At 44.4% G+C, this 13386-nt stretch overlaps 1 protein-coding gene across 1 annotated transcript in view; it reads right to left on the bottom strand.

The window, feature by feature from the left end:
• bsdc1 (BSD domain containing 1) overlaps nucleotides 1-13386 on the bottom strand; it is a 62340-nt gene that overhangs the window by 24251 nt on the left and 24703 nt on the right. Inside the window, exons 5-8 of the mRNA XM_078238353.1 lie at nucleotides 10041-10095; nucleotides 7112-7227; nucleotides 6424-6492; nucleotides 1332-1413 (exon numbers count right to left, since the gene is read on the bottom strand). Of these exons, the coding sequence (XP_078094479.1) occupies nucleotides 1332-1413; nucleotides 6424-6492; nucleotides 7112-7227; nucleotides 10041-10095 (322 nt within the window). The remainder of the gene's footprint in view (nucleotides 1-1331; nucleotides 1414-6423; nucleotides 6493-7111; nucleotides 7228-10040; nucleotides 10096-13386) is intronic.

The raw sequence follows: 13386 nt of genomic DNA on the forward strand, positions 1-13386 counted from the left end.
ACACAGAGGGTGGTGGGCGAGTGGAATCGGCTGCCGTCAGTGGTGGTGGAGGCAAACTCAATAGGGTCTTTTAAGAGACTCCTGGATGAGTACATGGGACTTAATAGGATGGAGGGTTATAGATAGGCCTAAAAGGTAGGGATATGTTCGGCACAACTTGTGGGGCCGAAGGGCCTGTTTTGTGCTGTAGTTTTCTATGTTTCTAAAAATGAACCACATTGCTGAGAGTCTGGAATAACACACAGGTCAGATTGAATAAGAACGGCAGAACCCCTCCCCTAAAGGACGCTGGTGAGCCATCTGGGTTATGACAATCCAGTAGTTTTGTGGTCACCATTACTGAAACTAGCTTTTGGTTAATCAATGGGATTTAAATTCCCCAACAGCAGTGGTAGAATCTGAACTCCTTTTTCTGTATCATTACTCCAGGCCTCTGAATTACTGTGCAGTAATTTAGCGACAATGCTACTGTACCCCTAGATCTAGCCAGGATGAACAGTGCTGATGTAAGGAATAGACTGATAATCTGAGATTGAGTATTTATCCATGTGGATTTTTCACCCGCCCTGGAGTTTAAACAATGTTCACAAGAGGTAAACAGAGTTAATAGATTAAATAATCCCTTCTCATTTCATGCTCTGTGGATTTCTAACCTGATTGTTCTACTTTCTAGGCCTATTTAACTATGAAATCAATGCTGCCCGCTATTAATTCAATGCGCTTTGCTTTTAACTCTATGGGCGGGATTTTACGGTCTCACTCAAACGAGACCGGAAATTCCCACCCAAGGTCAACGGACATTTCTATTGGCCGCCCCTCGCCCGCTCCAATTCCGTGCCGGGCAGGGCGGTAGAATTCCAGTGTATATTACAGCTTCAAAATAACTCAACCTAAATTTATAAAGTATCGTACACGGAATCAAGTACTCAACACGTGCATTGCTGGTTCTTCCTGTGTTCATTTTAAATGAACATTTCAAGTTCAATTTACATTATACAAAATCACTTTTTCCAACTCAATATTGTCAATCCATTCAACATCTTAACATTTAATCTCTTACATTTTATATAAGCTATCAAAATAAATCTGTACACATTTGATGGCAAAGGGGATCTTGGAAAAGATTCCTCCAATGATTGCCATTTTTAGAAAGGACCAAGATTACGATTATGTGAGTAACTAAGTCCAACTTCAAAACTCTGATATTTCAATGAATAGTCCAAATATCTTCAAAACATTTCTTGCAATTCAAGGCCCTGCAGCAACAAAGGTTTCAGCAATAGTTATTCACTTGTCTGGTTACACACTGTAATTTATTAAAATGTTCTTGCCTTCTTCCTCTTCCCACTGAAGCTCCTCTGAATGAGCAGTCTGTTCCGCTCTCTGTTTCAATGCTATTCTCCTACTTTCTTCCTGTAGGAACACATTGACAGTTAGCACATGCTAAAAGGAACTACTAGAAATCACATAATATAGAAAAATTAACAGGACATGTTGCTAAACCAGATGTTTAATAATAATTTGATGAGTTTATTTAATTGTTTTTAGATCAGGAACTACAATAAGATGCAAAATTTAAAAAAAACAGATCTATAAAGCTTAAATGAATAAATATTATATTTTAGCAACAATCCTTATATGCATGATGAAATAATATTGTGCCCAGTTCAGGTGTACAGCATTTCCAACTAACTGCAAGTTGACGTAAGTATAGGTATAGAAAAATAAGAATTAATGTCCCAAATAATTAAGTAAGAAGTCTAACAACCTTTACGCTAGCATTGGAAAGAAATAGGATCAGGGAAGCTAGGAAAGTGTTTATCTGGAGTAAGGGGAAATATGAAGCCATCAGGCAGGAGATTAGAGGCGTAAATTGGAAGGAGGCATTCTCGAGGAAAAGTACTGAAGGTGGCAGATTTTCAAGGAATGTTTGTCTGGAGTTCTGCATGACAACGTTCCGATGAGACAGGGAGGTGTTGGTAGGTTACGGGAACTGTGGTGCACGAAAGCTGCGCTGAACCTAGTCAAAAAGAAAAGGAAAGCGTACAAAAGGTTGAGAGCGAGGCGATGATAGGGATCTAGATGAGTATACGGCTTGTAGGAAGGGACTTAAGAAAGAAATTAGGAGAGCCAGAAGGGGTCACGAGAAGGCCTTGGCAGGTAAGATTAAGGAGAAACCTAAGGCGTTCTATAAATATGTGAAGAGTAAAAGGATGAGATGTGAAGGAATAGGACCTATAAAAGGTGAAGGTGAGAAAGTCTGTACAGAACCGGAAGAAATAGCAGAGGTGCTTAATGAATATTTTACCTCGGTATTCACGGTAGAAAAAGACCTGGGTTGTTGTACTACAGGATTGAGGCAGACTGAAAAGATTGAGTATGTGGACATTAAGAAAGAGGATGTGTTGGAAATTTTGAATAGCATTAAGATAGATAAGTCGCCGGGACCGGATGGGATGTACCCCAGGTTACTGTGGGAGGCGAGGGAAGAGATTGCAGAGCCTCTGCCGATGACCTTTGCGTCGTCGATGGAGACGGGTGAGGTTCCGGAGGATTGCGGATGTGGTTCCTATATTCAAGAAAGGGAATAGAGATAGCCCAGGAAATTATCGACCGCTGAGTCTAACCTCAGTGGTTGGTAAGTTGATGGAGAAGATCCTGAGGGACAGGATTTATGAACATTTAGAGAAGATTAGTATGCTCAAAAGTAGTCAGCACGACTTTGTCAAAGGCAAATCAGCCTTACGAGCCTGGTGGAGTTCTTTGAAAATGTGACTAAACACATCGACGAAGGAAAAGTGGTAGATGTGGTTTACGTGGACTTCAGCAAGGCGCTCGATAAGGTCCCCCATGCAAGACTTCTCGAGAAAGTGAGAGGGCATGGGATCCAAGGGGCTGTTGCCTTGTGGATTCAGAACTGGCTTGCCTGCAGAAGGCAGAGAGTGGTTGTAGACAGGTCTTTTTCTGAATGGAGGTCGGTCACCAGTGGAGTGCCCCAGGGATCTGTTCTGGGACGCTTGCTGTTTGTCATTTTCATAAATGACCTGGATGAGGAAGTGGAGGGATGGGTTGGTAAGTTTGCCGACAACACGAAGGTTGGTGGTGTTGTGGATAGGTTGGAGGGATGTCAGAAGCTGCACCGTGACATAGATAGGATGCAAGACTGGGCGGAGAAGTGGCAGATGGACTTCAACCCGGATAAATGTGTAGTGGTCCATTCTGGCAGGTCAAACGGGATGAAGGAGTATAATATCAAGGGTAAGACTCTTAGCAGTGTAGAGGATCAAAAGGACCTTGGGGTCCAGGTCCATAGGACTCTAAAATCGGCCCCGCAGGTGGAGGAGGTGGTTAAGAAGGCGTATGGTGTGCTGGCCTAGATAAATCGAGGGATTGAGTTTAGGAGTCGCGAGATAATGATGCAGCTATATAAGACCCTCGTCAGACCTCACTTGGAGTACTGTGCTCAGTTCTGGTCGCCTCATTACAGGAGGGATGTGGAAATTATTGAAAGGGTGCAGAGAAGATTTACAAGGATGTTGCCTGGATTGGTTGGCATGCCTTATGAGGATAGGCTGAGGGAGCTCGGTCTTTTCTCCTTGGAGAGACAAAGGATGAGAGGTGACCTGATAGAGGTGTACAAGATGTTGAGAGGTATAGATCGGGTGGATTCTCGGAGACACCTCACATTCCAAATTGCAGTTTGCGACATTAATAAATAAACTTTTTAAAAAGGTCAGGGTGAGGAGTGGCTTGGAGGGGAACTTGCAGGTGGTGATGTTCCCATGCATTTGTTGCCCTTGTCCTTCTAGATGGTACAGGTTGAAAGACATCTTAACCAACACCATAAATTCTGCTTCCTTGGAGTTGGTTTCATTTCCTAGGTTTTGTAATACTCTTGTTTCTGGGCAGACTACCATAATATCCTGTTCCACACTAACTCCTGGTCACTACTGCATCCTTATCAAGTAACTATTAGTTTTCATTTAACAAGATAACCCTGGTTCCCTACCCTTCAACATTTTTATTTCAAAATCCTTGATATCTTTGAATCCGTTCAGGCCTTGCTCCACTCAGCTCTGTCACTTTCACCTAGTTTATATCCTCTCCCAAACACTACGCTTCTGACTCTCGCCATTGGGAACTTCAACCCTTTCCCTGTAAATACCAAAGGAACCAGCAACTTGCATCTACAGATCCTATTTACTGTAGAAAAATGTCCCAACATATTTCACAGAGGCTTAATCAGAAAACGGTAACCAAGTCCAAGAAAGCGATGTTGGAGGTGGGGATGAAGACAGACCAAAACTTTGGTGGAAGAGGTGCATTTAAGTTGATGGAGGGGGAAGAGCATAGGAGTTTAAAGAGGGAATTGTAGGGCCTCGAACTCAGATAATCAAAAGCACAGCCACCAACAGTGCAGTGAAGCAAGGGCAATTGCATAAAAATCTGGGAGTTAGAGGAATGGGCAGGGGATAGGGTACAGCAAAAATTTCCATTCCTATGTAAATATCTACACCTGGTCAGCTGATCTAATAATTGGCCAAAGATTCAAGCACTAAAGCTTTCTATAGGTATGTCAGGAGTAAAAGAATGACTAGGGTAATATTAGGGCCAGTCAAGGACAGGAGTGGGAAGTTGTGCGTGGAGTCTGAAGAGATAGGAGAGGCACTAAATGAATATTTTTCGTCGGTATTCACACTGGAGAGGGACAGTGTTGTTGAGGGGAGTACTGAGATGCAGGCTGTTGGACTGGATGGTATTGATGTTCATAAGGAGGAGGTGTTAGCAATTCTGGAAAGGGTAAAAATAGATAAGTCCCCTGGGCCGGATGGGATTTATCCTAGGATTCTCTGGGAGGCTAGAGAGGAGATTGCAGAGCCTTTGGCTTTGATCTTTGGGTCGTCATGGACTACAGGAACAGTGCCAGAAGACTGGAGGATAGCAAATGTTGTCCCCTTGTTCAAGAAGGGGAGGAGGGACAACCCTGGTAATTATAGACCGGTGAGCCTTACTTCTGTTGTGGGCAAAGTATTGGAAAGGATTATAAGAGATAGGATTTATAATCATCTAGAAAGGAATAATTTGATTAGGGATAGTCAGCACGGTTTTGTGAAGGGTAGGTCGTGCCTCACAAACCTTATTGAGTTCTTTGAGAAGGTGACCAAAGAGGTGGATGAGGGTAAAGCAGTTGATGTGGTGTATATGGATTTCAGCAAAGCGTTTGATAAGGTTCCCCATGGTAAGCTTTTGCAGAAAATACGGACACATGGGATTGAGGGTGATTTAGTGGTTTGGATCAGGAATTGGCTTGCTGTAAGAAAGCAAAGGGTGGTGGTTGATGGGAAATATTCATCCTGGAGTTCAGTTGCTAGTGGTGTACCTCAAGGATCTGTTTTGGGGCCACTGCTGTTTGTCATTTTTATTAATGACTTGGATGAGGGCGTGGAAGGATGGATTAGTAAATTTGCGGATGACACTAAAGTCGGTGGAGTTGTAGACAGTGCGGAGGGAAGTGGCAGGTTACAGAGGGACATAGATAAGCTACAGAGCTGGGCTGAGAGGTGGCAAATGGAGTTTAATACGGAAAAGTGTGAGGTGATTCACTTTGGAAGGAGTAACAGGAATACAGAGTACTGGGCTAATGGTAAGATACTTGGTAGTGTGGATGAACAGAGGGATCTGGGTGTCCATGTGCATAGATCCCTGAAAGTTGGCACCCAGGTTGATAGGGTTGTTAAGAAGGCGTACGGTGTGTTAGCTTTTATTGGTAGAGGGATTGAGTTTCGGAGCCAGGAGGTCATGTTGCAGCTGTACAAAACTCTGGTGCGGCCGCATTTGGAGTATTGCGTACAGTTCTGGTCGCCGTATTATAGGAAAGATGTGGAAGTGTTGGGAAGGGTGCAGAGGAGATTTACCAGGATGTTGCCTGGTATGGTGGGAAAATCGTATGAGGAAAGGCTGAGGGGCTTGAGGTTGTTTTCGTGAGAGAGAGAAGAAGGTTAAGAGGTGACTTAATAGAGGCATACAAGATGATCAGAGGATTAGATAGGGTGGATAGTGCGAGCCTTTTTTCTCAGATGGTGTTGGCTAGCACGAGGGGACATAGCTTTAAATTGAGGGGTGAGAGATATAGGACAGATGTTAGAGGTAGGTTCTTTACTCAGAGAGTAGTAAGGGCGTGGAATGCCCTGCCTGCAGCAGTGGTGGACTCGTCAACTTTGAGAGCGTTCAAGTGGTTATTGGATAAACATATGGATGATATTGGAATAGTGTAGGTTAGAGGGGCTTTAGATTGGTTTCACTGGTCGGCGCAACATCGAGGGCCGAAGGGCCTGTACTGCACTGTAATGTTCTATGTTCTATGTTCTAAATGTCAACAGTGAGTGCACTGCCATCATTATTCAATTCTCAGGAATGACCCACCTGTTCCAATTGATAAAGTTTATAAAAGTATCGATGCCAAAATTCTGAATGTGAAACTGCTGCCGGCACCTGTTTAAAGAAAATAAAACATCAGTTCTACTTCACAACTCGTATGTAAACATGAGTTTCGCCTCACAGAACACAAGTTCTAGTTGACAACTCATATATGTAAACTTTAAATTGATGAAGTAAATTAAAAAACCTGCAAATATTTTGGTAAGAGCCCCATTCAAATCCTTTACTGCCAGCCAGCATGTAAATGCGCTCCCGGAACTCAATCAAGGTTCTTTAAGCTGCCTACTAGGGTTAATGCCAAGTACATCAAGGTATCCTGTCCTCAAATTTTTAAAACCATGATAAAGTGTTTGGCACTCCCATCTATCAAGCTGATAACTGGGAATTTACTGTGCAAGAGTTCAGGGAAAATCTACCAAACAATATTATTCCATGTCAAATTATAGTGGTATATCTTTATTAAGAGGGTAACAATAAAAAAGTTTGTAATCGGAGACATTGTTAATCCCCATTTCATGACTGTTCAAGCGAAGTGAGTTTGGCAACATCAAATACTGAAATTACCCCACAAAGCAAAATTGGCCCATCACTTGATAGAATTGGGATTGATCTAGCAATTCCATTTAGACAGAGAATCAGCAAGTGCAAACAGAATGGTTTACACAGTACGTACCATTTTTGTGTATAGTGCACGTACTGAAGGACTGTTAACCAATAGGCCTGAGATTTCCCCTTTTTGGTCTTCAAGATTAAAAGCTGCAACCCACTCTTCATAGAGCTCCAAAGGACCTGAAGACAAACAAAGAGTCCATTACAAAAAGGCTGCCACAATCTGAATGATAAATTCCGGTGATTAAACATTATAACATAACCTTTACATTTTATACATTGGTTATTCTGTTTTTCCCAATTGGTCTGTGAAATTAACTTCAATTACTGTGATGGAAGAGTTTTGTGCTGAAAACTAATATTTAAATTAAATTGGTTTGATGTTTCCAAACTAATTTCACTTGGAAAAACCCCAACACAGGGATTTTGCCAAGTAATTAATGGATTAGCATCAATGCTTGGGTTGGAATCTTGCCTGGAGAGATATGAAGAAAGAAATTCGTCCTCTCTACTGACCGAAAATTCTGTGAAGGTCTCTATTTTAAAATTTTGCTTAAAATAATCAGAATACCAGACATCATTGAATGGCAGCTGCGGGATAACTACAGGTTTTAATTTTCATACAGAAAACATTTCCATAACTTAGGCCTAGAACGTACAGCCAGGCAGCACAAAACCAGAAATACAAGTGAATCTGCCACACCAGGGAATACACACTCCTTTATTCACCACATGACAGCAAAGGTATCCGGCACTACAGGCAGTGCAAAGAAGAACAGGACTGACACATAGCTATGAGGAGAGGGTAATACCCTGCAGTTATAATTATGATGAAATGGCTGAGGGAAACAGTGTTCAACAAGACAACAGGGGCACTCAGTGCTTAGCTCAACATGATTACAATTATGCAGCTCTTACTCGCAGTCTTTCCCTAATTGTTGATACTTTGTAAATGCAAAGCTAAAAAAAATGTTGATTTATTAAGAGTTTCCAATTCACTGAGGAGGCTCCAGTCAATTCACATGAAACAGCCTGATCTGAAAACTCAGTGCAATCTATCCCCCAATGTAAATGGATCCTTTAAAAAAAATTATTTTCTAACAGAGGACTGGGAGAATCTCATAGCCGGACACACGTGGGATTCGCGCACTGCCAGATTCCTGGCGCCATTGGATCTGCACTGGAAACCGGCAGGAACACCAGGTAAGTGATTTTAATATAACTTAAATTTAATTATTGGGCCTGGGACTGAATTCTCTGGGCCCGCTAGTCTCTCCCACTCCGCCAGAGTGTTTCATTCTAGCGGGGTTTACAGTAGGTCCCCATTTTCAGGGAACTATCGGGACGACCTATCGACTTCAGGAAGCGTAGAGGAGAATATGCCCCAGTATACATTGTAAGTCCAACGCTGGCATCTCCACATCATCTAGTATACATCAACAGGGACAAAGTAGAAAGGGTCGAGAGCTTCAAGTTTTTAGGTGTCCAAATCCCAACAACCTGTCCTGGTCCCCCCCATGCCGACACTATAGTTAAGAAAGCCCACCAACGCCTCTACTTTCTCAGAAGACTAAGGAAATTTGGCATGTCAGCTACGACTCTCACCAACTTTTACAGATGCACCATAGAAAGCATTCTTTCTGGTTGTATCACAGCTTGGTATGGGCTCCTGCTCTGACCAAGATTGCAGGGAACTACAAAAGGTCACGAATGTAACCCAATCCATCACACAAACCAGCCTCCCATCCATTGACTCTGTCTACACTTCCCGCTGCCCCGGAAAAGCAACCAGCATAATTAAGGACCCCATGCATCCCGGACTTTCTCTCTTCTACCTTCTTCCGTCGGGAAAATGTTGCAAAAGGCTGAGGTTATGTACCAACCGACTCAAGAACAGCTTCTTCCCTGTTGCTGACAGACTTTTGAATGGACTTACCTTGCATTAAGTTGATCTTTCTCTACACCCTAGCTATGACTGTAACACTACATTCTGCACTCTCTCATTTCCTTCTCTATGAACGGTATGCTTTATCTGCATAACACGCAAGAAACAATACTTTTCACTGTATGTTAATACATATGACAATAATTCAAATCAAATCAAAAGACCATGGTCTTATGGTCTCTTATGACCCTGATGGAGTGAAGGGGGGGCAATTGGGGCCCCCCAGGCCGGGCAGTGGTGAGAGTGGTGCCCCCTGGGCATGGGCAACAGTCTGGAATGCGCTGCCTGGGAGGGTGGCAGAGGCGGGTTGCCTCACATCCTTTAAAAAGTAATACATGTGACAATAATAAATCAAAATCAAAAAAGTATCTGGATGAGCACTCGGCACATCATAACATTCAGGGCTATGGGCCAAGTGCTGGCAGATGGGATTAGGTGGGAGTTTGGGTGTTCCTAATGTGTCAGTGCAGACTCGATGGGCCAAAGGGCCTCTTCTGTGCTGTATGATTCTATGATTGATTCATATCCTATTTGTATACCACATTTTCTTGAAATCCATGCATTAGTTTGAGATATATTGCTTACATACAAATAAATTAACAATGTCAAAAAATTAGGGTAATAATTTGACATTGCTAACAGAATAGATGATTAATTGTTCCCTGATAAAATGAACCGGGGAGTACAAACTTAAACTTACCGAGACTTCATTACTTTACAAAGAGCATGGTGAATGTGTGGAACAGTCTGCGCCTTTGGAAGCAGATGGAATGAAAAATCTGATATCTAAAGGGGCTTTTAAAGAGGGGAATTTACTGGCATCAATCTTTGGGATTGGCCAACTGCATAGTCTTTTCTTCCTCTATACTTTCCTACATATCTCATTTAATCCTCTCAATTTAAAGTCTCTTTGAAACCTACTAACTGTTAGAGTAAACTCAACAGACATCAATCCAGAAGGTTCAAGCATTAGACCAAAATTCACTACCATATAGTTTGTAAATGATGAACATTTGTCAAAAAGGCTAGATTCCCTGAAGTTTCTTACCATCTGGCTCATTGCAGTACGTTGCTGGATCAGCCTGTAGGCTGTAAAGGCGAGCCTGAAAAACAGAACAAAGTTTAAAGTTTATTTATTAGTGTCACAAGTAGGCTTACATTAACACTGCAATGAAGTTACTGTGAAAATTCCCTAATCGCCACACTCTGGTGCCTGTTTGGGTACACTGAGGGAGAATTTAGCATGGCCAATGCACCTAATTAGCATTTATTGCCACATTTCTAGTTGCCCTCGAATAAGCGCTGGTGAGCTGCCTTCTTGAATTGCTGCAGTTCATGAGGTGTAGGTGCACCCATGTTGCTGTTAGGGAGGGAGTTCCAGAATGCCGTCCCAGCGATAGTGAAGGAATGGTGATATATTTCCAAGTCAGAATGCTGGGGAACCTCCAGGTGTTCCCACGTATCTGCTGCTCTTGTCCTTCTCGATGGTAGTGGTCGGGATTTGGAAGGTGCTGCCGAAGAAGCCTTGGTGAGTTCCTGCAGTGCATCTTGCAGATGGTACACACGGCAGCCACTGTTCATCAGAGCTAGAGAGATTGAATGTTTGTAGGAGTGGCAATCAAGCAGGCTGCTTTGTCCTGGATGGTGTCAAGCTTCTTGAGTGTTGTTGGAGCTGCACCCATCCAGACAAGTGGAGAGTATTCCATCACATTCCTGACTTGTAGATGGTGGACAGGCTCTGGGGAGTCAGGAAGTGAGTTATTCTCCACAGGATTCCCAGCCTCTGACCCGCTCTGGTAGCCACTGTATTTATATGGCTAGTCCAGCTCAGTTTCTGGTCATTGGTAACCCCGTAAGAAGTCTCACAACACCAGGTTAAAGTCCAACAGGTTTATTTGGTAGCAAATACCATAAGCTTTCGGAGCACAGCTCCTTCGTCAGATGGAGTGGAAATGTGCTCTCAAACAGTGCACAGACACAGAAATCAAGTTACAGAATACTAATTAGAATGCGAATCCCTACAGCCAGCCAGGTCTTAAAGGTACCGACAATGTGGGTGGAGGGAGCATTCAACACAGGTTAAAGAGATGTGTATTGTCTCCAGACAGAACAGCTAGTGAGATTCTGTAAGTCCAGGGGGCAAGCTGTGGGGGTTACTGATAATGTGACATAAATCCAACATCCCGGTTTAGGCCGTCCTCATGTGGGCGGAACTTGGCTATCAGTTTCTGCTCAGCGACTCTGCGCTGTCGTGTGTCGTGAAGGCCGCCTTGGAGAACGCTTACCTGAAGATCCAAGGCTGAATGCTCATTCATCCATTGTCGTAGCGTCTGCGTGGTTTCCCCAATGTACCATGCCTCGGGACATCCTTTCCTGCGGCGTATCAGGTAGACAACGTTGGCCGAGTTGCAAGAGTAGGTACCGTGTACCTGGTAGATGGTGTTCTCACGTGAGATGATGGCATCCGTGTCGATGATCCGGCACGTCTTGCAGAGGTTGCTGTGGCACGGTTGTGCGGTGTCGTGGTCACTGCTCTCCTGAAGGCTGGGTACTTTGCTGCGGACAATGGTCTGTTTGAGGTTGCGTGGTTGTTTGAAGGCAAGAAGTGGGGGTGTGGGGATGGCCTTGGCGAGATGTTCATCTTCATCAATGACATGTTGAAGGCTCCGGAGGAGATGCCGTAGCTTCTCCGCTCCGGGGAAGTACTGGACGACGAAGGGTACTCTGTCCACTGTGTCCTGTGTTTGTCTTCTGAGGAGGTCGGTGCGGTTTTGCGCTGTGGCGCGTCGGAACTGTTGATCGATGAGTCGAGCGCCATATCCTGTTCTTATGAGGGCATCTTTCAGCGTCTGGAGGTGTCTGTTGCGATCCTCCTCATCCGAGCAGATCCTGTGTATTCGGAGGGCTTGTCCGTAGGGGATGGCTTCTTTAACGTGTTTAGGGTGGAAGCTGGAGAAGTGGAGCATCGTGAGGTTATCCGTGGGCTTGCGGTACAGTGAGGTGCTGAGGTGACCGTCCTTAATGGAGATGCGTGTGTCCAAGAATGCAACCGATTCCAGAGAGTAGTCCATGGTGAGTCTGATGGTGGGATGGAACTTGATGTCATCATATAGTTGTTTCAGTGATTGCTCACCATGACTCCAAAGGAAGAAAGTATCATCGATGTATCTAGTGTATAGCATCGGTTGAAGGTCCTGTGCGGTGAAGAAGTCTTGTTCGAACCTGTGCATGAAGATGTTGGCATATTGAGGTGCGGATTTGGTCCCCATGGCTGTTCCGTGTGTCTGGATGAAGAACTGGTTGTTGAAGGTGAAGACATTGTGGTCCAAGATGAAGCGGATGAGTTGTAAAATTGCATCTGGAAACTGGCAGTTGACGGCATTGAGTACTGAGGCCGTTGCAGCAATGCCATCATCGTGGGGGATGCTGGTGTAGAGTGCCGAGACATCCATTGTGACGAGGAGTGCTCCTGGTTCAACTGCTCCATGTGCGCTGAGTTTCTGTAGGAAGTCCGTAGTGTCGCGACAAAAGCTGGGGGTTCTTTGTACAATGGGTTTCAAGATGCCCTCGACATAGCCGGAGAGGTTCTCGCACAGGGTTCCATTGCCTGAAACGATGGGACGGCCGGGTGTGTTTGCCTTGTGTATTTTTGGGAGGCAGTTGAGATCTCCAACGCGTGGAGTACGTGGGATGAGAGCACGGAGGGTGTTTTGAAGGTCCGGATCAAAGGTTTTGATCAGAGTGTTGAGTTGACGGGTGTGTTCTTTGGTCGGATCTGCGGGTAACTGTCTAGTGTTCCTCGTTGTTCAGTTGTCGGTACACTTCTTTGCAGTAATCCGTTCTGTTCAGTATGACGATGGCCCCTCCTTTGTCTGCTGGTTTGATAACAATGTTGCAGTTGGTCTTGAGAGTGCGGATGGCGTTGCGTTGTGCTTGGGTGATGTTCGGTGCTGTCTTGTGAGTGCGGCTGATGAATTTGGTGTTGACGCACCTCCTGATGGCTTGGGCATACATGTCAAGTCGAGGGCAGCGGCCTTCCGGAGGAGTCCAATTCGACTCTTTCCTCTTCGGTTGTACTGCGGATCTCTCTGTCTGCTGTTCCGGTTCATTAGCTGTCTCATTGTGTTCGCTGTTGGCCTCTTGGGGTTTGTGGAAGAACTCCCGCAGCCTCATTCGCCTGATGAATTCCTCTGTGTCTGCTGCGAGACTGATGGGGTCTATTTTGGTCGTGGGGCAAAAGTTGAGCCCTCGGCTGAGAACTTCGATTTCATCTGGCTGAAGTGTGTAGTCCGATAAGTTGACAATGGACTTTCCTGCAGTGGTACTGTTTTCTACTGTGGTACCGGGGGAGGCTTGGTTGCTGCTGGTGGTGATGCCGAGTTTCTCAAGTTTCC

The sequence above is a fragment of the Mustelus asterias genome, chromosome 21 (assembly GCF_964213995.1).
Source record: "Mustelus asterias chromosome 21, sMusAst1.hap1.1, whole genome shotgun sequence".
In the NCBI taxonomy this organism is placed as follows: domain Eukaryota; kingdom Metazoa; phylum Chordata; class Chondrichthyes; order Carcharhiniformes; family Triakidae; genus Mustelus; species Mustelus asterias.